Genomic DNA, 23,260 nt, shown 5'->3' on the forward strand with positions numbered 1-23,260 from the left:
TGCCTCACGAGCCCGGCCTTCATCTGTGTCCCAGCTGGGCTGAAAAGCAGCCCTGGGGAGTTGTGGGTCCCCAGACAAGCAGAGAGGTACCTGCCAGTGGATAATTAGGAAGACAAGGCTAATAACGCCTTCTAAGTGCAAAGATATGGTGGAAAGAGAGACTGCAGTGAGGGCAAAACACGGAAAGAAAAAAGGAGAATGTATCAAAAGTGATTTAACAGTGGGCACACACTTTTTTAAAGCTTCTGATTAAAATATATTTCCATCTCCAGTGATTAGGAGTTTGAGCTAAGACTAGAAGACGTTTTGTACATTTTACAAAATTGTAAAATGATTCTTCTATCTTTATTCAATTCAGAAAAACAGCCATCATGGGAGTAAGGCCTCACAAAGACCACAATCTTTTCATCCCTTTTAAGCCCCATTAAGAGGAATCAGACTCTATGGGTTCAGCCCTCATTTCTCCTCCCTCCAAAGGACAAATCCATGAAGAAAAAGGGCACTGGGCATGGGGTGACCGTGTGCCAGGGAAGGGAGGCCAGGACCAGAGCCAATGCATGAGGGAGCTATGGTTTCTACGGAACATCCCAAGTCTCAGTCCACATCTACAAGCAGCCTAGGAATCTCTCCCAAATCCTCAAGTCCAAAAACATGGCCATGGGCATTGAACCCCTCAACTATACTTCATGTCAGGGTGAAAGAGGGCATGGTTCTCGGCTCTTTGTGAGCTACAAGATTATCACTGCCATCTCCAACCTCACTGCAAGTCTGTTAAGAATCCTAGATGGTACCTTCTGTTCTCAAAGACTTCTCTTTACCCTCTTGGCACATGTGGCCATTAGAGAAATGTGAGTCATACCTGATATTTTAAGAGAGAATTTTGAAAGATACTGTAATATTTTTCAGGTGCAAAAAATCATGTTTTTGAATTAAGAAAAATCTACAGGGGCAGAATTTAATCTAATTGAATGATTAAAAATAACAGAAAATACAGGGCCGGCCTTGTGGCATAGTGGTTAAGTTCAGCGTGCTCCGCTTCGGTGGCTTGGGTTCATGGGTTCAGATCCAGATGTGGACCTACACCACTCGTTAGCCATGCTGTGGTGGCAACACACATATAAAAAAAGTGGAGGAAGATTGGCACAGATGTTAGCTCAGGGCTAATCTTCTTTAGGAGAAAAAAAAAAACTCATGCAAATTGCTCTATGCACTGCAATGGGTATATCAATTTACTGCAGAGCAAAGTGCTCTAAAATCATTACATTAACAATCTCATAACAATTAGTGTTCAGTTAAAGTGTAAAAAGACACACACAGAACTACAGGACCAATATGGCGTGTGTGAAAACACTGTCTAGGTCAGAAAGCATGACAAGGAAATTCCCAGGTTTCCTTTAAATTTGTGCTGAACTACAAGTCTGTGGCATAGACTATCTCTACCATTAAGTATGTCATTATCTGGGCCAGGCTCTTTTGCTACCCAGAGACCTGCATTGTACTAATATTTCCTATAATAGGTTTCAAATTAAGTCAAGCTCCTTCTCTTGGGCAGTGAAGCGTAACATGCATTAATTACTTACATATTCAGGGTTTTGATTAGCAGCTGTTCATACAGCAGCCACAGTGAAGTGGTAAGCAGGAGCAGCCTGATTTCCCGAGATTCTTTAAAATCGAACTTTCTGTTGGTTCTACTGTTTACCAAGAAAATGTTTTTTTAATCCTTTTACCTATCACCAACAACCACATGCCAAACTATGGAAGCAAAACAAGTTTCTAGAGACTCTGAGAATGCTCCAGCATCTTCCCAGAACACTTAGGAAAAGGAGTTTGCCCACATGAAAATTCTGCTCTGTTCTGTGCAAAATATAATTGCAACTTGAGCGATTTTCGTGAACAATCGAAACTTGAGTAGCGATGGTGGTGGCTATTATCACACCCCTACGAACAAAAATAGGTGAGGGAAAGATGACCTTCCACAAGAAGGGAGAGGAAGCGTGGTAGGTTATAAAGAAATTAATGAAAAATAGGAATAAAGCAGGCAATTTCGAAACCCCCTATATTTTTGCATCATTGCAAGATGACCCATCAATTCTGGCCCCAAATAGCTGAGTCAAAACTTTCATTTACAAGAAAACTGACAAAACTGTTAATTCAAGATATTAGTGCATTTTATTTCTCAGGGCCCTTATCTGTGGCTTGGTGGAAGTTCTATCTGGCACATCAATGATTTAGATTTCTATCCAAAAGTCCCCCAAGCACAGCGGGTCACACAAATGTGGATTGATAGTTGACATGCCCACCCGCCACCCAGTCCTTGCAGGCCTTACCTTTCACCAGGACCTTGGGGACCTTTGTATGGCTGGCACAGAAGGCACTGTAGAGCTTGAAGCGGTCAGCATAATACAGAAAGGATCCCCCCAGAGAGAACAGCACTTTCTAGATTTAATGAGAAAAAGTGCAGTTAGTTCACGTTCCTCCTTGTCTGGAAATACCAGCAGGATGTAGCGGGGAGCTGGCATCTGCCTGACTCTCCCCCCAAATCAGCATCCTTCACGCCTGTCACACAGCCTTTCTCTGCTCACTGATGGCCTGAAACTGCCTATCAGAAAGTACTCAGGCTTATCAATCTGCGAAACAGATGCTGGATTTTGCCTTCTGAGTAATTACAGTGGAGATGTCACTGGTTTTCCAGGCTTATGTCTTCAAATGACCTATCTGGGATGTTTGAATATTAAGGAGAAAATATATACGGCATTTGGGGAAAGGCAGAAATCTGAGTTCTCTTGGCTTCTATTCAGAGAAAGAAGGGACAAACCAAACAAAAAGGCCAGGAAATGCATACACCCAAACAGTAGAAAACATATTTCCCTGATCACTAACCCCACCCTCTCCAACGCCACGCTCTCGTCTCGCAGGGAGTAGATAAGAACATAAGAAACACACTTATTAGGAAGAAACACGCTCAACTATGGGAAATAGGTTTCACCTCACCAGCCCATACCCTCTGCCCCAAAAGGATCAAAACTGGGTGGAGACCTCCCCTATTAGGAATTTAATATGCCTGAGGAGGAATACTTTTTATCCAACATATTTTATATAAATATAAATTATAAATATGAATGATCAGGCCTCAGAAAAATATCTTGTACATGTTCACATTGACCCAGTCTTGCTCAGACAGAGGTATTGCTTATTTGGGCTTAGAATTGAAAAGTTAAGTTCCAAGCAAAAAAAAATAAGGTTCTAGATTTAAGTGATAAATTGGGTTCCCCAAAGTGCATCTTATCTAATGAAGAACGCAGAGAATTCTGATGGACTGTCTATTAAAAACAACAAAAAAGGTTGTGGACCACAGATGATTGGCGATGAGAGGCCTAAATTCTTTTTCTCCATGTTCTACTTTCTTCTTTTACTTTTCGAGGGCCCCCTGCCCCACCTCACCCCCGAGACTGAGAGGATACCAGTGAGAGTTACCCTTTGAGCCACAGTCAATAACTAAACAAAGTTACGAAGAACACGTTCTAAATGTAACCCCTCCCTTGAGCCATATATCAAGTCACTCATTTGATTAACTTACTATTTACTAAGTACTTACCACACAGCAACCACAGATAGAACGTTAAGGTCGTCATTTACTCTTCTGGTCTTAAAAAGCAATCTTAGGGCACAGAGTGTGCACAAATGTGAGGGGTTCATACTCAAAGGCTGCATTTGCCCTGCGTTTCTCTTCCTCAGGACGTCACAGAGCCGCTCAGAGGCTGAGGGACATGGCAAATTTCCATGCAGAAATTTTATTCAAACTTATTCGACCTCAGAACTATTTTTTTCTTTCTTTTTTTTTTTTGAGGAAGATTAGACCTGAGCTAACATCTGCTGCCAATCCTCCTCTTTTTGCTGAGGAAGGCTGGCCCTGAGCTAACATCCGTGCCCATCTTCCTCTACTTTATATGTGGTATACCTACCACAGCATGGCTTGCCAAGCAGTGCCATGTCCTCACCCGGGATGCAAACCAGCGAACCCTGGCCCCCGAAGCGGAAGGTGCGCACTTAACCGCTGTGCCACCGGGCCGGACCAAAACTGTTTTTTTCTAAGACTGCTTTAGGACTAGTGTTCTATGCAACATGATTTGAACATTTTAACAAGTTTTTATATTTTGGGCAAATATACAACCAGGATTTAAACAAAGCAGCAATGGTGGAAAGCAATAGCAACAGGTTTGGGAGAGAGCACTGACTGGAGAAGCTAACTCAGAGGTGCTGGAGAGAAACCCCCAGGCCGTGAATATTCACGGTGCATTAGTAGCCCTGCTTTACAGATGGAATGGAAATTGCCAGATTATACAATAAACCAAAGGAGCGAACGTCAGGGAAGAGGGTCCCACTTAAATAGAATTTAGAACAATGACCATGTGGAGTGAACTTGCTTTAGAACCAGTGCACCAACCCTCCCTAGAAGAACTCTGCCCATAACACTGTCACAGTCATGTTCGTCTCACAGTTCTGTCCACCCAACTCTCCTTAAGTGATTACCTGGACCCAAACTCAATGAACTGGCCCCACAGCAAAAGACTGAACGTTAGCTATTTCAGATTAAAACCACGTTTTTTAAGGGATGTCTGTATCCATTTTATTAGGCTCCTCATCAGTCAACTTTTTTGATTAAGTGACAAACTCCTGGCCCTTATCAAGCATTCTACTGTGCTACTAATTAATTTATTAATTTAGAAAATATATATCATTGCAAACAGAAATTGATGAACCAAACTGTATTTCAACGGATGGCATGACCACCCTGAAGAGGGGAGACAATGAACTCGCTTAAAGCAATTTTTGAACACAAGAAAATGAACTATACGCAGTATTTAAGGTTAAAGGGTATTATGCCTGCAACTTACTCTTAAATGGCTCAGGAAAAAAAATTATATTCTATATCTCATACACACACAAATATACACAGAGGAGACAGGAAGGGAGAGAAAGGATAAAGAAAATGTGGTTAAATGTTAACATTTGGGGAATCTGGGCGAAGCGTATCCAGGAATTCTTTGTACTATTCTTACAACTTGTCTGAAATTATACCCAAAGAAAATATGTAACTATATATAAATATATATTCATATACTTAAGTGTGTGAATGTGTGCATATTCTAAATAGCCCCTGTTGAAGACAGGCTCTGTAAAGACTTGACACAAAAAACATATCAAGATAGACAGGCTAGTCTTCCCCTTAGTTCCTATAATTGTGTGCTGACATTACACAGCCAGATTCCTGCATGTGTTAGAAGACAGTCAGAGCGTAAGGGGGCCCACACACATATGGACAACTTAACTTAAGTTCAACACAAATGCAAAAGTAACTTAGTGGAAAAGGATAGAAAAATCATTCCAACAAATAGTGCTGGAAAAACTAGATGTTCATATGCAAAACAAAATTGACCCTGTTAACAGCTGGTGGCGTAGCAGTCAAGTTCCCACACTCTGCTTCGGCAAACCACGGTTTGCCGATTCAGATCCCAGGTGTGGACCTATGTATTGCTTATCAAGGAATGCTATGGCAGGTGTCCCACATACAAAGTAGAGGAAGATGGGCATGGATGTTAGCTCAGGGCCAATCTTCCTCAAAAAAAGAGAAAAAGTGACCTTGATTCATACATCATACCGTAACAAATATAATTCAAAACAGAACAGAGACCTAAATATAAAGCTCAAAACTACAAAACTTCTGAAGAAAATTTTTATGACCCTCGCTTAGGCAAAGATTTCATAGATATGACACCAAAAGTATGACCCCCAAAAAAGAAAAATTTGAGAAACTAGACTTCATCAAAATTTAAGACTACTTCTGCTCTTTGAGAGACACTATGAAAAGTCAGGCCTCAGAAGAGGAGAAAGTATTTACAAACCATACATCTGGGAGAGGACTTACATTCAAAATATACAAAGAACAATCAAACTCAATAATAGGAAAACAAACAACCCAATACAATAAATGGACAAATGATCTGAAAAGATACTTCACCCAAGAGGATATATTGAAAGCAAATGAGCACATAAAAAGACGCCCATTGTCATGTCATTAGGGACATTAAAATTAAAGCCACAATGAGGCACCACCACATCCCTGTTAGAATGGCTAGAATTAAAAAGAGTGACCATGACCTCATTAGACAGAAGAGGAACTGTTGGTGGGGGTGGACACTGGTGCATTGGTACAACGCCTTTGGAAGACAGTTTGGCAGTTTCTTAAAAAGTTAAAAGTACACCTACCATATGGTCTAACCATTCCACTCACAGGTATCTATTTACCCAAGAAAAATGAAAGCAAAGATCCACACTAAAACTTACACACAATGTTCATAGCAGTTTCATTCGTAATTGCCAAAAACTGGAAACGATCCAAATGCCCAAGAAAGGTGAACAGATAACAGAGTGTAGTGCATCCATACGATGGAATACTGCTTGGCAATAAAAAAGCATAGACTATTGATAGATTGACATATGCAGCACCACAGATGGAACTCAGTATAATTATGCCGAGGAAAGGATGTCACATTAAAAAGAGTATATGCTGCATGATTCCATTTATATAAAATCTTGGAATGCAAACTAGCTATGGTAACAGAAAGCAGAGCATAGCTGCCTGTGGCTCAGAGGTGGGAAGAGCAGGAGAAAGGAATCACAAAAGAGCAGGGAAAACGTTTGGGGGCGATGATTATGCTCATTATCCTGATTGTGGTGATGGTTTCACAGTTGTAGACATATGTCAAAATTCACCAAATTGTACGCTTTAAATATATGCAGTGTATTGTATGTCAATTATACTTCAACTAATCTGTTTTTTAAAAGTACATGAGGGTGACATGTAAGCCAACACCAGTGTGCACGAATCAACGAGCTTTGTCGATTGCAAGTGCAGCACAGGAAATCTCTGCAATAAAGGAAAGCCAACGAGGAGGAGGAAATAAGCCGTAAGCATCCTCACTAAGGTACTCCTCATAAATCCTCATTAAGGCTACAAGGACACTGTGTGCTGGAAGATTGTTTCTCCTGGATAATGATAAGTATTTCCGTTAAGCAAAGTTTCCTAGAACAGGATAAATTAATCTGTTTACTGGGAAACCAAGGGTGCTAGTCTAATTTGCTAGTAGCAAGTATTGAAGGCCCCCACCTAAACAGAATGGAAGGTGAACGTTCCTCCATCTTCCAGAGTAGAAGCCAGCAGATGCACCAGTTTAATGAAGTTGACGGCACTGGTTTTACCTTAGCCAGACAAGCAAGACACAGTGCTCCCAGAATCCCCTGAGGACTTGACCCTCACTGGCAGTCCGATGAAGACTCAACATCACGAGCCAAGAACTTACCCAAGACAGCATATTGCCTCCTGTGATGGTAACCAGGAGATTCAACTTCACCCTACAGGATAACCCACCAGCGACATTAGGACTCAACTTTATACCAACTGAGGCTGAGACTTACCTTAAATTGATCGACTTTCTCAAGCTTTTCCAAATCCGGTACCAGTCTCACTCCATCTTCTAGAGTCTTAAGGAATTCTACTTGAAACTCTACCATTTCGGTTAAATTTCCGAAGAGCACATCAAGCTGGAAAATGAGAAAATTTAATCCACCTCGTCCTTCATTAGCATTTAGAAACATATTGGCATCTGACGTTTTTCTATCAAGACTCATCAATTAAGATAATGATCCCAACACCAGAGGCTGGGGGCAGCTTCTTCCTCTCCAAGTACAAGCAAAGAGCTTAGCAGTCAAGGATTTGACCTATTTATTACAATTAAATGAATTCAAAATGCTTTCAGTGTTGCGCATGCTCCCCACTCCTTCCTTATCACAAGTCAAACTGCAGTGTGACCCTCACAAAGTTAAGACAATTTCCACCATACCTCATCTTGGGTGAGAAAAGTTTCCTTCTGAAGAGGTTTTAGGTATCTCTCCATGAGACAGTTTAAGTCCTAAGGGTTGAAAGGATACCTCATTAGCACATTTAAAAGTCTATAAAGAATCTAAGGGAGAAAAACCAGATTATGCCCCAAAGGCTAACACTACAGTCTTCAAGCTCATTAAGGTTCATTAAAAAAAGAACGAGCCAAGCTTTTCTGTAAATAGTTCAGGCTCTGCAGGCCATATGGTCTCTGTCACAACTACTTCACTCTACTGCTATAACAGGAAAGTGGCATAGATGATACATAAATTAATGCACGTGGCTGTGTTCCAATAAAACTTTATTTGTAAAAACAGGCAAAGGGCTTAGATTTGGCCCCAGGGCCATAATTTGCTGGCCCCTGATTTAATGACTAAAATAGATCACTAAAAACAGATCATACTGTTGTAACATATAACTATATACTACTAAATTATATGGTTATAGGAATATCTAATTATACAATTGTTATAGTTACAGGAATTATGTAGTTAAGGAGTATATTATAAATTATACAGTGTTGAAATAACTTTGCAGGCCCAAGATGAAGCCGCTCCTGACCGGGGTGTCACATAAGCAAACGGAAACAGACAATTTTCACATCCCTATAAATGCTCCACTTGACCAGAAACGCAGTCTATCCGGTCAGCCAATCCCCAAACGCCAAGCCAACTCTGGGCTTTCTCTCTCCAAACAAGACTAAGTGTGTGGCCCCAGCCAATCAGACAGTGTCCGTTTGTCTCTTCCTTGTTCTTTATTCTGTATCCTATAAAAGGAGCTTCTCGTCTTCCACCCCACTTTGCGGCCCTCCAAGGAGACTGTCCACTTCATGAAGTGCTAAATAAAGTTTGTTTGTATCACCTACACTGTCTTCTTTAATCCTTTTTAAACAATAGTTATACATATTATAAAATATATAGGAATAAATTACATAGTTATAGGAATAGAACTAAACGTCAGAACAAGTGATAATACAAGGAAAACAGACCCTTTCTTTCTGCCTAGACTAAAATTAGATTTTGGTGCTTTTTTTTTTTGAGGAAGATTAGACCTGAGCTAACATCCGCCACCAATCCTCCTCTTTTTTGCTGAGGAAGACTGGCCCTGAGCTAACATCCATGCCCATCTTCCTCTACTTTATATGTGGGACGCCTTCTACAACATGGCTTGATGAGCAGGGTACAGATCCATGCCCAGGATCCAAACTGGCAACCCTGGGCCACCAAAGCGGAGTGTGTGAACTTAATCACTACTCCACCAGGCTGGCCCCTCAAATTAGATTTTTAAGATAAATAGCCTTAAATTTTTCCAAAATCAAATTGAGCTTTAGTATCAGCTCAACAACATATTTAGAAAGGTCAGAGGACCACTTACTACTTTACCATCATCTCCTTTCTCAGTGAGTCGGTCAGTTACATACGTCGATGAATTGCTCTAGGAATTGACGTGCTTCCTTAAAGCACAAAAGGAGACCTCGACATTCAGAACAAAGGCCAAGTTTCACAGGAGGGACCAAGCTACTCTTCAGTACCGTGATCTGGCTCTGTGGTTAGTCAAAAACAGTATCACCACACCACGTTCCCTGCTTCGGGAGGAGGGAGGCAGGGGAACAGCACCCACCTTCACGTAGGTGCGCTCCGTCTCCAGCAGCTCACAGATGACCTTGCGCAGCTTGTCGGCGTCCGTGAGCTGTCTCATGGTGGCCAGCTGAGGCCCGGCCGAGTCCTGGGGAGATGAGCTCGGGTCAGAGGGGTTCATCTCATGCAGACTGCGGCAAAATGCGGCCACCTGTTCCGTACTCTTCAGAGCACAGTTTAAAAGGCAAGGCAAACGCAGTTATCCCTCAGCAGAGTGACTTGTCTGACAGCTGACCCTCCTACGGTGTTCTTCCTGGTTAGTGACCCGACACACACGAATTACATCTCTCATTTCCCCAAATTGTTCCACACCTATGAGAGCTCACTGAATGCTCACAACCACCATAGGAACAACTGCTGACACAGACTGGGCGCTCACCGCACACCAGGCACTGGTCCGATGCCATTTAATCCTCCTACATGGCATGTAAGGGCTATCAGCATTCCCACGTAACAGATGAGACAATGGAGGCCCAGAGAGGTTAAGTAACTCATCCAAGATTACTCAGCTCAAAAATGACCGAGGTAGGATTTGAACCAGGCAGTGTGGTTCAAAACCTGTGTTCTTAACCACTGCAAGAAGCTTCCCAAAGAGAAGAGACAGAGACACAGAGAACTTAAGTGCATTTTACACAAAATACAAGGGTCATTCATTATCAGACTCCCAGTTAAGTGTGCTGTACATACTTACTTTGCAATGTTGGAAGATGGTTTTATAAGCTAAGATTCTTCCTGGCTCTCTTAAAAACGGACACTGAGGCAATTTTCCAGATAATGAAAGATACCCGTATACTTAAAAAAAGTTTCTACCTCTCCAGCTTCACCAAAGGCAGAAAGATACCACTCCCCTCTAGGAATAAAGGGTGTTGGGCCCTGAGCACGGCCTCAGTGGGAAAGCCCAGTCTCCACCTAATCTATGTCCGGGATGATTCTGGTGGAAGTTCAGGATTCCATGATTCTAAAATGCCAACTTTTCAAGGTATGCAAAACAGTCCTCCAAAGCATCAGTCTAGGGATGTAGGGAGGCTGCTGAGAACCCTGTGGGACCAGCAGTTCTCCAGCTTGGGTGCATACTGGAATCACCTGGGGAGCCTGGAAACCTCCCAACGCCCAGTGCACCCTCCATATCAAGTCAATCAGAATCTCCGCGATGGGACATGCAAGTGTCACTATTTTTTAAAGCTCTCTGGGGAATTACTCCAGAGGCTCTTTTGTAGCACAAAATCTAGCTTATTAATACGTGTTCAAATGCACTGCTCTACAAATGAGTTTTTTGTTTGTTTTTTGCAGGGGAAGATTCACCCTAAGCTAATCATTGCCAATCTTTCTCCTTTTTCTTCCTTTCCACCCTCCTAAAGCCCCACCACACAGTTGTGTATCGTTGTAGGTCCTTCCAGTTCTTCTATGTGAGACACCACCACAGCACGGCTACTGACAGACAAGTGGTGTGGTTCTGAGGCTGGGGAACTGAACCTAGGCCACTGAAGTGGAATGTGCCCAACTTTAACCATTAGGCCATCAGGGCTGGCTCACTGACAAATGCTTGATGGGTATCTCCTTGAAGGTCATGGCTGCCTTCTCATACTTCTCTTCTCTGCTACTATCGTCTAATTCATCCCTAGGCATAAAGTATTTCCAATAAAGACCTGTGTAAATAAAGAATCACTTCTTCTCTCACCCACCTACCCAGGAGGAAGATGAGAATATCTTCCCCAAAACAGATGGTGCACAGGGCTGAAAGTCAAGGCTGACATTTTGGAGGACAGAGAAGCTAAAGTGTATTCCATGGGGGCAATTTTTCAACACAGAGGAGGGCAGCTAACATTAACAGGCCTTGCCTCATTAGAACATCCCAAGGAGAAGGAAGCCTGGAATAAAGACAGCACAAGGGAGTGGGAAGTGAGAACCTAACAAGGATGCCTTAGCAGCAAAGTCAGGACAGGGAAGAGGAGAGCCAGGAGCAAATCCCTAATTACTATTCCAATTATCTTACAATTACCCCAGCTTATTTATTACCAGCATTAACACTGGTCATACTCGCCAGAAAGTATTAGTCACCTGTCAGTGGCACTATTCAAGTTCTCTATGGAACTGTGTTTTAGACAGTTAGGAAAAAAAAAAGATAATTTGTTTTTAATCAAAGCTTGTTTCCATTTCAGGGTTTTGTGAACTCAACGTCATCCTTAAATATACAGGTAAATTATAGCTTTGTCTTGAAAATTAAAAAGGAGCAAGTAGATCCATTTTAACAAAAATGTCCACGCATCTGTTAGATGACCCAATGCTAACTGTAATAGGTAACTGCATTATAACATAGACATGATGGGGGGAGAAAAACCTCAGCAAAATGAAAATCCCATGGACAGATGGGAATGGCTGACAACTAAGTGCCCTGCCCTCCAGCTTATCCCAAACTCTCCTTTGCTGCTTTGACTTGGCACTCGGCACAGGAACCCGACACAACAAATGTATAACTGGTACCTTTGCTTACACAGTGATTTTCTAAATGTCCCAACGATAACAACAGCCACCTGTCCTTTATATGCAAATTAATATGAAAGCTACAACTCATGATAAGTCTATCATTGAATGCCCATCAGAGACACAGCACATCTTTCTACAGCTTTATCATTTAGATAAGCTGCCAAGTGAAATCCAGCATCCTCATATATTATACCAAGGACGTCCCACACTTTAAGAAAAGGCAAAGGCTACCACCTTGGGGCTCTGACACACATCAAAGGCAGGAAATTCCAAAAGATACTTCACTTTGTGCTTCCAAGTCACACCACTTTGACTTGCCATTCTCACTCTATTTGGGTATAATAATGGAAAGTATGGGATGGTGTTTTTGGGGTTTCATTCCCTCTGTCTCACCATAAATACTTTGAGATTTCCATTTTTATGAGTGTGAGTAGGAGTCCTGACTTTGCCTGTGTAAAGTTCACCATCTCTAAGGTCTGGCATCCTTCATTTTAAGCAGGCCCATAAGGAAAGCTTACGTTAGTGGGATGTGGGCTTTTAATGCTCTACACCCAGCCACCTCCGACCCAACTTCTCCTACCCAAACAGGTTACTCACTTTTCTCCGCCCTGAGCCAAGCCCTCCGTTATATCAGGAAATACCTTCCGCGTCCCAGGGGACACCTAAAACTTCCCTTGAGTTCTCTTCTGAGAGTTCACAGCCTTAGGCATCCCCTCCTCAGTAGACACATTCCTAAGGCTAGGACAGATTTAGCCAGGTGGTGTCTGAAATTGAGGAGGGGGCAGAGCTGCTTCTCCGCTGGCAGCCCCGTTCTCTGAGTCAAGCTGTAAACTCTCAGGTTTACCACAAGAAACCGAGTCGAAACGGATGTAATCTGTTTACTGTCAATTCCACGTTATTTAAATAAAGAAGAATAAAACAGAATTACAAGTTATAATACCTATATTGTCAAGTGGTGTTATTTACAAGGTTCTTAATGGAATTTTTGCTAGGAAACGATTAACTGAAAAGGCTGTCATCAAGTTCGAGAATTTTGCTTTACTAAAATATTACCCAAAAAGTATCCTTAGAAGGAGGTATGAAATGCAGGTCTTCTTAGAACGCCTCTAATCTAAAGAGTTTACATGTTGAGATCCTGCTTTCAAGCCCCCCTGCCCTGCCCCCTTGCTATGGCCCCACTTCTTTACATCGAAACCCATGGGGACCATCTCTATGTAGCTCAGCATGTCATAGGATGTAAGAGGAATGCAGTGCAGTGCTTTCCCCACTCCACCACTGAGTGTTACGTGGCATCCCATCATTCATACACCAAGCACTGAGGCCAGAAGTGCCCAGAGAAGCAGCTGCCATGGGAGGTTCTCAGCTCGCTCCTGAAAGCCAAGTTTTCTAGAACTGAGACAAGCAGCGAAGGATCACCCAGAGGGAGAAGACAGCTAAGCCTTCTCCAATGGGAGAAGCCTGGACCCCTCCCCAACCTGAGGACTGCAGAGACAAGCACTTCCAGGCATTTCAGAGCTGCCAGCTTAAAACTGAGAAAGGGGAGCAGAACTGTTCCCCTGTCGGGACGAAGAATTATCCAACCAACACACAGACACGAATAGGGCAACTGCAGGAGGAAACAGGCCACTTTGCTGAGGCCAGCATCAAGCTCAGCATTTATAATATCGCTTTCTTCCTGGGGAAGATGAAAACAAAGTACAAAAAAGAGACGGGGCAGACTTTTAAGTAGACACTATTGACTCAAGCTACCCAACTGTTTAAGCTCTTCCTGTTATGCAACCACTAAAGGCACCTTCTATCTCTAGATGAGTTCCGAGTCCTAAAACTGTCCCTTTGAGTCTGACCGATTTAACACATCCTACAGATTTAAAGGGGCCGCAGCGGCCTAAAAATCTCATAACCTTTATTCAAGTTTTTTTGGGGACAAACACCAAGGCAATGTACTCCATCATTTCAAAGACCATTATATACAATGGTAACCCCTATAGCTCTCTACCACCTTCTCGGTCTCCTGAAGAATAATCATTGAAGAAGAAACATCCAAGAAACACATCTGAGTAAATGAGACATACTCACTGTCAAAGTTCAAGTTTCATTCAATGACACAAAATCCAATAGTCAGTAGACTCTGATGTTAATATTAAATTATTAAAAAGTTTAAGTTGATTTTGTTAAATTACTCCTTACCATCAACCCACTAAATTTTCTTATTAGGGAGTCAACATTTACTGCAGGAACTGACATGTCCAATAGAGACCAGCGGACCTTAACCCGTGAACACATCCCCTGAGCCAACACTTCGACATCCATCTCTATCTCAAGTCAGCAGAAAGAAAGCCGAAAGCACAAGAGACTTTACAGGGGGCAAGTTGAACATTCTCCTTCCAGAAATGCCGGCTGGACAGTCAGACTACCCGATCGGGGGCGAGCAGGAGGAGCTTTGCCATACATCCAACGCAGACATGCTCCAAATCTCAACAACCAAAAGAAAGGAGGAACAATTTAAATGACACAGTCTAAAAAATACATAATACATCTTCTTGCCATTTAAGAATGAAAAAATAGATACAAGGGCAGAAAGACTTCACACCAACTAAAGACGCCCCGCCCCCATGTTAAAATATATACTCCTTATCAACAAGAGGCTTTAGAGGGAAAAAGGATACAATGTGGGGAAAATGGGAGGAGCGTAATCAACAACCTTTGGGTTGGGAAACAATTCAGCTGGAAAATTGTAACATAAACAAGGCTTGCTAGAATTCAAACGTGCTCACCAGATGAAGCGTCCGATACATAGAATCACCGGACTTGTCATTGTTTTCAATCCTGGCCTTGCGCTTTATTTTCCACAGAGCAGACATCATCGGGAATATATATCCTCATGGTAATTCTACCACCTGACGTGCTCGGCACAGAAGCGGAAGTTTTCGAAAATATTCCGAGAGCACCAAACAGCTTTCAGCTCCCAAGAGAGCATCCTCTGAGAGAGCTCGCGCCGGCTCTCCCGTGAAAACCCACGGCTGCACCGCAAGACAGACAGGACAGCGACCGTGCAAGCCGGGGAGCAGCACCCACTTCCCATCCGGGCCCTCTGGGAAAGTGTCAAAGGCTGCACGGGGGACAGGAATTCATGCTTTGATTTCACCTGGCTAAGCAACAAAAGTTCCAGAAAGGGGGAGCCAAAAGAAGCAAAAGCCAAAGCAGAAAATGCCTCCCCGGGATGTGAGCGGCTGGCTCTGCGAACGGGATCAGCTGATTGGCCAGCGGCAGGCACCGCACGGGCATCTTACACCCGCCCGGCTCCTCCCGCAACTTTGAAGACACCCCTCGCTGAGTCGGGGGAGCAGGCACTGAAAAACAAAACTGTTTTTTTGTTTTTTTTTTTAACAGTTTCTATTTTCACATGGTCCGCTAATGCTTGGTGACCAAAGCCGACATTTCCGAGAGCATCCGAATTGGGATGAAAAAGCAAAAAGGGCTTTCAGAATGGAAATGTTCTGAAAATGATTCTAATACATTTGCTAAATGGAAAACAACATCACAGCTGCCAGGGCGCCAGGAACGCCTGACACCACAGCCTGCAGCTCATTAGCATTCATTTGCAACACAAGAGTTTTCAATTAGAAGCTTGGGGACAAGCAGCCATTGGTGAGGAGGCCCTTTGAGGTTGTCACCCCACCAGAGGAAGGGGGTGGCTCACAAAGAGAAAGGCCACTAGGCTGGCCCTGCAGTGTGAAAGTCCCAACCCCCACCCCACTACATGTGACATTCCAGGGCCACCACCGCTCAGCAACAAGCTGGCAATTACTTACTTGCTCAACCCACAAAGGCTGTGTGCAGCAAAAACTGCCATTTAAAAAAATCAGAAAACACATACAACTCCAACATACATTCTCTTTATCCTGCCCAATATTTCCTAAAATAATTCCTTCAGGAAGAACAGCAAAAATATTAAACAAAAATATCAAGAGTCCTCACATGTTCAACCGGAACAAAAAATGATTAGTTGCTTCATTTCATTTATTCCTTTACTTATTTCTTTATTTTTCTATTCTACACCAGTCTGGTGCATTCAAATTAAGGCTAAATGACCCTTCTGTGTTCAGACAGCTTACAACTTAAAAAAATTAACATTTGGTTTATTCTCAAGAAAAATTACATACTGATATAGGAGATGTAGCAAAAAAAATAGTTAATGTTAATCAAGAAATATACGATATATGCTTGCTCTTACTTTAAATTAAAAAAAGACACGCTGAAAGCTTCAGCATCAGTAAAATATTCAAGTGGCTAAAGGGTATATATCTAACTGGCTTATAGCACCACAAATTAATTAATTCCTTCCTTTTTTGAAACCTAGTATTTAACACGAGACTTTAACAATCTGTCCAGAAGGTAGTTTTAACATAGCAGTTAACAACACAAGGCCTGGTTTTACCATCTCAGAGTGGTGTGACCTTCAGGAGTTGCTTAACCTCTGTTCCAGTATCATCATCTATATAATAAGGGGAATAACAGTATCTCTCTCTGAGAAATATTGTGAGGGTGAGATGAGCTAATATGGAACAGGTATATACAAGACACTAAATAAGTATTAGCTCTTATTTACCATAATAATACACAGTAAGACCCTGTCTCCAAGAACATTTGCTCAATTTGGATATTTGAAAGCAAAAACCTTAAAGTGAGAAATTTAATTCATTAAAGGCTATTTTAGTTAAGTAACTTGGGTTGCATAACAGAATAGTTCAAATAAATAAGATAAAATCTGAATCAAACCCAAACTAGGGAGTATTTCAGGGTACAGAGTCACATAGGGCTCACTACGTCCAAGCTAGCAAAAAGGAATATGAATCTATGGTTTCAATGCAGTCCACCACATAATCTTTAAAAATACCCAAATCATCACCCAAACCCGTCAATAATTTGGAAGAAATTCTCTTTTATGAACGTGCACCGTGTATCTCTACAGGGAAATCCAGGAACAGCGTCCCATGTTCCTACATTTGACCCTGTCAGTTCCAGATAAGTTTCAGGGTCTTGTTCTCGGAGAAGGAGGCACGAAGTCAGAGACGCAGCCAGGGTCAGACAACCAGACCCTGGGGCCTCATCCTTCCTCTCCACTCTCTGCCAGACCTGATATTACAGAGGACTCTGCTCAGGACTCATGACTCACTGTATTTAAAATGGAAACAATCTCTCAAAATCCACAAGGGGATGAGAACACTGGGCTATTACAATGAGGTAAAAGTGATCCAGGCTAAAAAATATGGAGAAATAAGTGTTTTAGATACAGGAAAAAATAACTGTATTCCCAAATCAAATAAGAAATTGAGAAGTAACATTTTTAGTTTCAATAATAGAATAACTTAATAAATACCCTTTAAAGTAACTTACCTCAGTGTGGAAATATTTGTTTCTCTTGAGGGCAACTGACCCTCCCTGACCCCCCACCCCAACAAAAATAGGTAAAAGGAAGGTAAGAGCCACAAAGATAAAAAGCAACTTTAAGCCAGTTTTTGTTAGTTTGTTTGTCTGGCTTTAACTGAGACGTGTGTATTTCCATTCAGTTGCTTTTTAATTAATAACCAACCACATAAAGCCTTTCAGTCTATAATTTATAAATTTATAAATATGTAATTTCATATAAATATTTCATATAAATATGAAATTTATAAATATGTATATTACTTTAAAATGTTAAATTTTATACTGTGCTCAACTTAAAAAGACACTGAGAATGATGATTTTATGGGAATAAAAGAGAAACATATGTAGGTAAAACAAACACTGAAGATAGTCAAACATACATTCAAGAAAATTTTACAGAGATACCGTCACGCACTGTTTAATGACGATTTAGTCAACAATGGACCGCGTATACCATGGCGGTCCCATAAGATCAGTACCATAGAGCCTAGGTGTGTAGTAGGCTACGCCATCTAGGTCTGTGTAAGTACACTCTATGATGTTCCCACAACAATGGAATTGCCTGACACATTTCTCAGAACTATGTTAAGTGACACGTGACTGAATACAACTACAGAAAGAGATTAAAAAGGACACACATAAAAATGTAGGTTTTTAAAATAATGGTTCACATTTGAATAGTATATTTCCATTATCAATGTGTCTCCCATAGTTACATTATTTGGCACACCCAATCGTCCGGTCAGTGGACAAAGGCAAGAGTCACTGATGTTGCACATGAGAAAACAAAGGTCTAATTCAAAGTTATGTGATTCACTCAGGTTAAGTGACTGGTAAATGTCACAAAAAAAAAAAGACAGGTAGCGGGATCAACATAAATAGGTCAACAACATTATTAAAAAAGGATGAAGAAATACAGAAACATAATCACACACAATGGCTTTCATGGGAGAGGGGTCCTTTGGATATAGGTAACACAGTTTTTAAATTGAGCTTCGGAGGCTGTGATGAGAAGAGGTTATGGACCCACAGAACTCTGTGTGACATGGGATAAAAGCATGATGAATTATGCACCAAAGAGAGAGAATAAGAACTTTCTCACAGTGCTCAGTCAATCGAGGAACGCTCTATTTGGATCAATAAAAAAATTGTTTCTTTCCCTTCAATGTAAAAGATGCTCACCTTTAACAAGAGCTGAAGACAGACAATGCAAAAGGAGTTCATTATAGAACCGATGAATAGCAAGAAAGCGTAACTGACCCCATCACACGCATTTTGGATGCTGTTTCATCACACGCAAATGCAGATAGGGGAAGGAAAGAGCATGAAACGAGACTTCAATTCATTAAGAGTGATTTACGCCCTCTACACGCACATATGGGTTTGTTATTAAGGCTGTAACTTGGATTTCATATTCTATTTAGCGAAATCTCAGAAGTAAAAACACTGTGGTCCCATGGAGAGGCCTTCTAACCACACACAGCTGCAAAGGTGACGCGTCAGCTGTGATTCTTGGGTGCTTCAAGATGTGAGACGTGAAAATGAGAATCTCACCTTGCTGCTGTGATCAGTCTCATCTGAGGATTCCAGGTCCGGCCCTTCGGTCTCCTCCGGAGCAACCTCAGCACTGCCGCCCTGCTCGCTGCAGGGGCCGTGCCCTGCAAGACGAAATCAGGAGAAATGTGGGTCAACGGAAACTGCTAAAAGCCAGGCCCATGCAAGGGGCGCGTGGGGTCAAGCTCGTGACACGTACAGATAGTGTTCACCCTCCAAGGGTGAGCTCCATGATCTTGGCTCAATAAATGCTAGTTTTTGCTGTTTTTATTATCACTACTATTATTATTTTATATTATAGTGTATTTTTCTTATTTATATTTTATAATATATAATAATTGTTATGGTGTCCCCCCCAAAGTTCATGGGTTGAAGCCCTAACCCCCAATGAGATGGTATCTGGAGGTGGACCCAGGGATACAAACATCCAGTCCATAATACATGTGACATCTGTTTTTGCCAAGTCCTGCAAACTATAAACATCATATAACACCACTGTCCCGTAATCCCCACTATATTCTATCAAAAGCGAAGGGAGGGAACATTAGAATCACTCTCCTCTGGAGGGCTTCTCAAATTTAAGGAGCATCTGAACCCCCTGGCGGATCATGTTATGAAGATTCAGATTCATCAGATTTGGGGTTGGCCCTAAAATTTTACATTTCTTACAAGCTCCAAGATGATACCCATTCGTACTATACATCCATGGACCACACCTGGATTAGCAAGGCTCTGGTCATTTAAAAACCTCTAGCTAGTCTGATGAGACAGTGGAAATCAAACCAGTCTGGCACTGGATCAGGGACGACAGCACTATCACATAACCGGATGAGGGAGAAAGAAAGAAAGAGAGGAAACGAGAGTGGAAGGAGCCACTTTCGGACTCTGGATGGAAACCTCAGTCTACAAAGAGGCCGCCTTACTCCATGGACACCATTGTAGTTATAAGCTGCTTGGCCTCTCTTTCTGTTCAAATTCTAAGTTGGGTGAGAAACTCAGAGAGGAAGCCGACCTCTGAGCAAACTTTGCTCCAAGGCTGCGTCCTGCGGTCCCTTCCCCGCCTCTGGAATGAAGCACCAATGATGTGAACACACCTGTATGGCTTGGAGGTTTCCAGCTGTTGCCCACCTCTTGCTCTGGATCTAATTTTCTTGCATTTCTTTACCTATTTGCTTCCTCTATGATAGGATGGTAGCGGTCAAAGAAAGAAGTTCCGTTAACTTGGTGGACATCCACCATGGCATACCGTCACCTCCATGGGAAACAAAATGACTGAATACTTTGTATGGGGGCAAAGACCTAGATGCTGGGACCAGAAAGAAGGGGAAGAGTTGATTGCCAACGTGGAAGAGCTGAAAAGCTCATTTAGGGACACCGCTAATGGTGCTAGTCTCTGAGACGGCAGGAACCACGGCTCAACTCAGCCCTAACCAGGATGGCCAGCTGCACGGCACACAGGGGCACCTCTCACATGGCAGTCTGCAGAATGGCGCCCCCAGATGAAGGTTGGGACCCTGTATATCCCCACTGGATAACACAATGCCTGGGGTCTAGCTGATGCTCACGAAATACTGCAAAATGAATGAAAACACTTTCCCTGTTAATGATACTGTGGGCTAGGTCTTCTGAAAAACAAGCAAAAAACCCTACTTCTACAAAACACTTAGAAAGGCTAAATCAAATATATAACAAAATCCTTTTGAAACATAAAGCTGAGCTCCAAGAAATCCCCAGAAACCAAAATGAAGAAATTAAAGGAAGCTGGAGTAGTGGGCCAGTCCCAGCGGCATGGAGTGCTGAGGAAATCCACCAGTCCCCACACCCTAGAATGGTGTTTCCCAAAGGGAGAGAGAGAAAGCATTGGTGTTAGGAGGAGCACAATTCTTTGAAAGCAAAATTGTGTACTTGGCAGGTAGACAGCCTCCCCAGCTCCTGGGCACTGAAGACCTTTAGTGCTCTCCAGTCACTGTGACAATCAGAAATGTACCACTCGTTTCCCAGCAGCAGGACCACCCCGGCTGGGGAACCACAGCCCTGAGCCTTCGGTTTTCACTGTGAAGCCAGGAGACAGAAAACTGGCATCGGGTCAGTGCAGGCTGCAGAGTAAGAACTGAATGTCCCATATTCATATGGTTCCCGTGAATGGCTACAACCTTAGTCTATAAAGATGTAAAATAAAACGGTAGTCGCTAGCAAAAGAAAAAAAAGAAAGAAAAGGAAGCCTATCGAATTCTGTCCATACTCTGGGCTAGGAGAGTGGGGAGGGAGCAAGGAGGTTTCTTCCCTCAGATGATAACCACGGGCTGGCCTCACTGTGGATGGTGGATGGGATTCAAACTTTCACTGTGTACTGCATCCAGGAAACCCTAATGTGTCAGTCAGCTCAAGCTACTACAACAAAAGACCACAGAGTAGGGGCTTAAATAGCAGACATTTATTTCTCTCAGCTCTGGAGACCGGAAGTCCAAGACCAGGGTGCTGGCTGACTCAGTTCTTGGTGACCGCCCTATTCCAGGTTTGCAGAAGGCTGCCATCTCCCTATATGCTCACATGACCTCCTCTGTGTGTGTGCCAGGAGAGCTCTGGTCTCTTCCTCTTATTAATCTCATTATGGGGGCCACTGTCATCTAAACCTAATGAACTCCCAAAGGCCCCACCTCCTAAGAACAATCTCATCGGGGGTTAGGGCTTCAATGTATGAATTTTGTCCGGACACAAACATTCAGTCCACGACACTCTGGATGAAGAATTAACTTAAAGTCGTTCTGGATTTGTATTCCAAGGGCATCAGGCCGAAGCAAAAACGAATCTACTCTGAAGGGATTCGGCCTTAACGATGGTATCATGTAATAAACGCCCAGAGATAAAACTTGGTCAAATAAGAACCGAGAATCGACTATTACAAGCACAGAAAGAAGCAGAATCAGGTTCCCAAGGAGTAATACTACAATTACCAGATGGGGAATATCAAATGAGTATGCTTTAAATACTAAAGAAAGAAACAAAAAACAAGAAAAGAGATACTTTCAAAAAAGACTAGGTAAATTAATAGAAATTTTAGAAATGAGAACTGTAACCACTGAGATTAAACAGCCAACAGATAAGAATAAAAGTTGAAGAAAGAATAGAAAACCAGAAGCTCTATCTGAAGATATTACTTCACAATAGCAAGGCAATCTTCAAATGCTGAAGTTATCAATATAGAATTGTATTTCCGTCTAAAATATTATTCAAGAAGAATGTTATAAAAATATCTGAGAAACAAAGAGCGAGAAAGTTTACCATAAACAGAACCTCACTAAAAAATTCTCTAAAGGATGTACTTTGGGTGGGGAAATACACACACACACACACACAATCTGGCATAAGGAGCCAATAAACACACAGGTTAAGTCTTAGTGTATAACACAATACCCCACATAGCCCCCAGAAATGGCATTTGAGAGTTACAAAAATAGAAGATGCAGGGCCGGCCCCATGGCCAAGTGGTTAAGTTCACAGACTCTGCTTCAGCAGCCCGGGGTTCGCCAGTTCGGGACCTGAGCATGGACCTACACACCACTCACCAAGCCATCCTGTGGCAGCATCCCACATAGAGGAACTAGAATGATTTACAACTAGGCTATACAACTATGTACTGGGGTTTGGGGGGGTGGGGGGGGGAAGAACAAGAGGAAAATTGGCAACAGAAGTTAGCTCAGGGCAATCTTCCCTACCAAAAAAAAAAAAAAAAAATACAAGATGCAACTAAAAGAATGGTAGGAGTGATTACATTTAAATCATTTCACAGTCCTTCTGTGCTTCAGGAGGGAAATAAAAAGACTAACTTTGGCCTCCATGATGTTAAGAATCATGTTAAAATTTTAGGAGCAACCACTAAAAGAATAGAATTAGATTCTGTAAGTTGAAAGGGGAAAGTGGAATTGAATTGAGAAATTCAAACCAAAAGAGAGGAAGAAAGAGAAGGAAAAACAAGCAAGAAAAAGACAGCAAAATAGATGATAGAAACAACTCAAAACACATGGATCTTCTAAACAAATGTAGGCTAAACTTAATACTTAAACTCCATATTTAGTTAAGAAAAACCATGTAAAATGAGGCCCCTCCTACAAGCTAGAGGCAAGAAATACACCTAAACATAAAGACAAAGAAGACTAAAAATAAAATGATGAAAATATATATGAGACAAATGTAAAGAATGCTCTACAAATGTCAC

The 23,260-nt window shown here is 42.1% G+C and overlaps 1 protein-coding gene across 16 annotated transcripts in view; it reads right to left on the reverse strand.

Moving 5' to 3' along the window:
* TIAM1 (TIAM Rac1 associated GEF 1) overlaps window positions 1-23,260 on the reverse strand; it is a 352,305-nt gene that overhangs the window by 22,338 nt on the left and 306,707 nt on the right. For 9 of the 16 annotated variants that reach the window (XM_070597269.1, XM_070597265.1, XM_070597268.1 and 6 more), the window contains 5 exons: window positions 19,045-19,148; window positions 9,560-9,739; window positions 7,902-7,970; window positions 7,477-7,602; window positions 2,328-2,436 (listed from right to left, as the gene is read on the reverse strand). In XM_070597269.1, the coding sequence (XP_070453370.1) occupies window positions 2,328-2,436; window positions 7,477-7,602; window positions 7,902-7,970; window positions 9,560-9,739; window positions 19,045-19,148 (588 nt within the window). Of the gene's footprint in view, window positions 1-2,327; window positions 2,437-7,476; window positions 7,603-7,901; window positions 7,971-9,559; window positions 9,740-14,834; window positions 15,595-19,044; window positions 19,149-23,260 lie in introns of those variants that run through there. The other 7 variants (XM_070597276.1, XM_070597274.1, XM_070597273.1 and 4 more) reach the window with 3 other exon arrangements.

Source organism: Equus przewalskii, chromosome 27 (assembly GCF_037783145.1).
Source record: "Equus przewalskii isolate Varuska chromosome 27, EquPr2, whole genome shotgun sequence".
Lineage (NCBI taxonomy): Eukaryota > Metazoa > Chordata > Mammalia > Perissodactyla > Equidae > Equus > Equus przewalskii.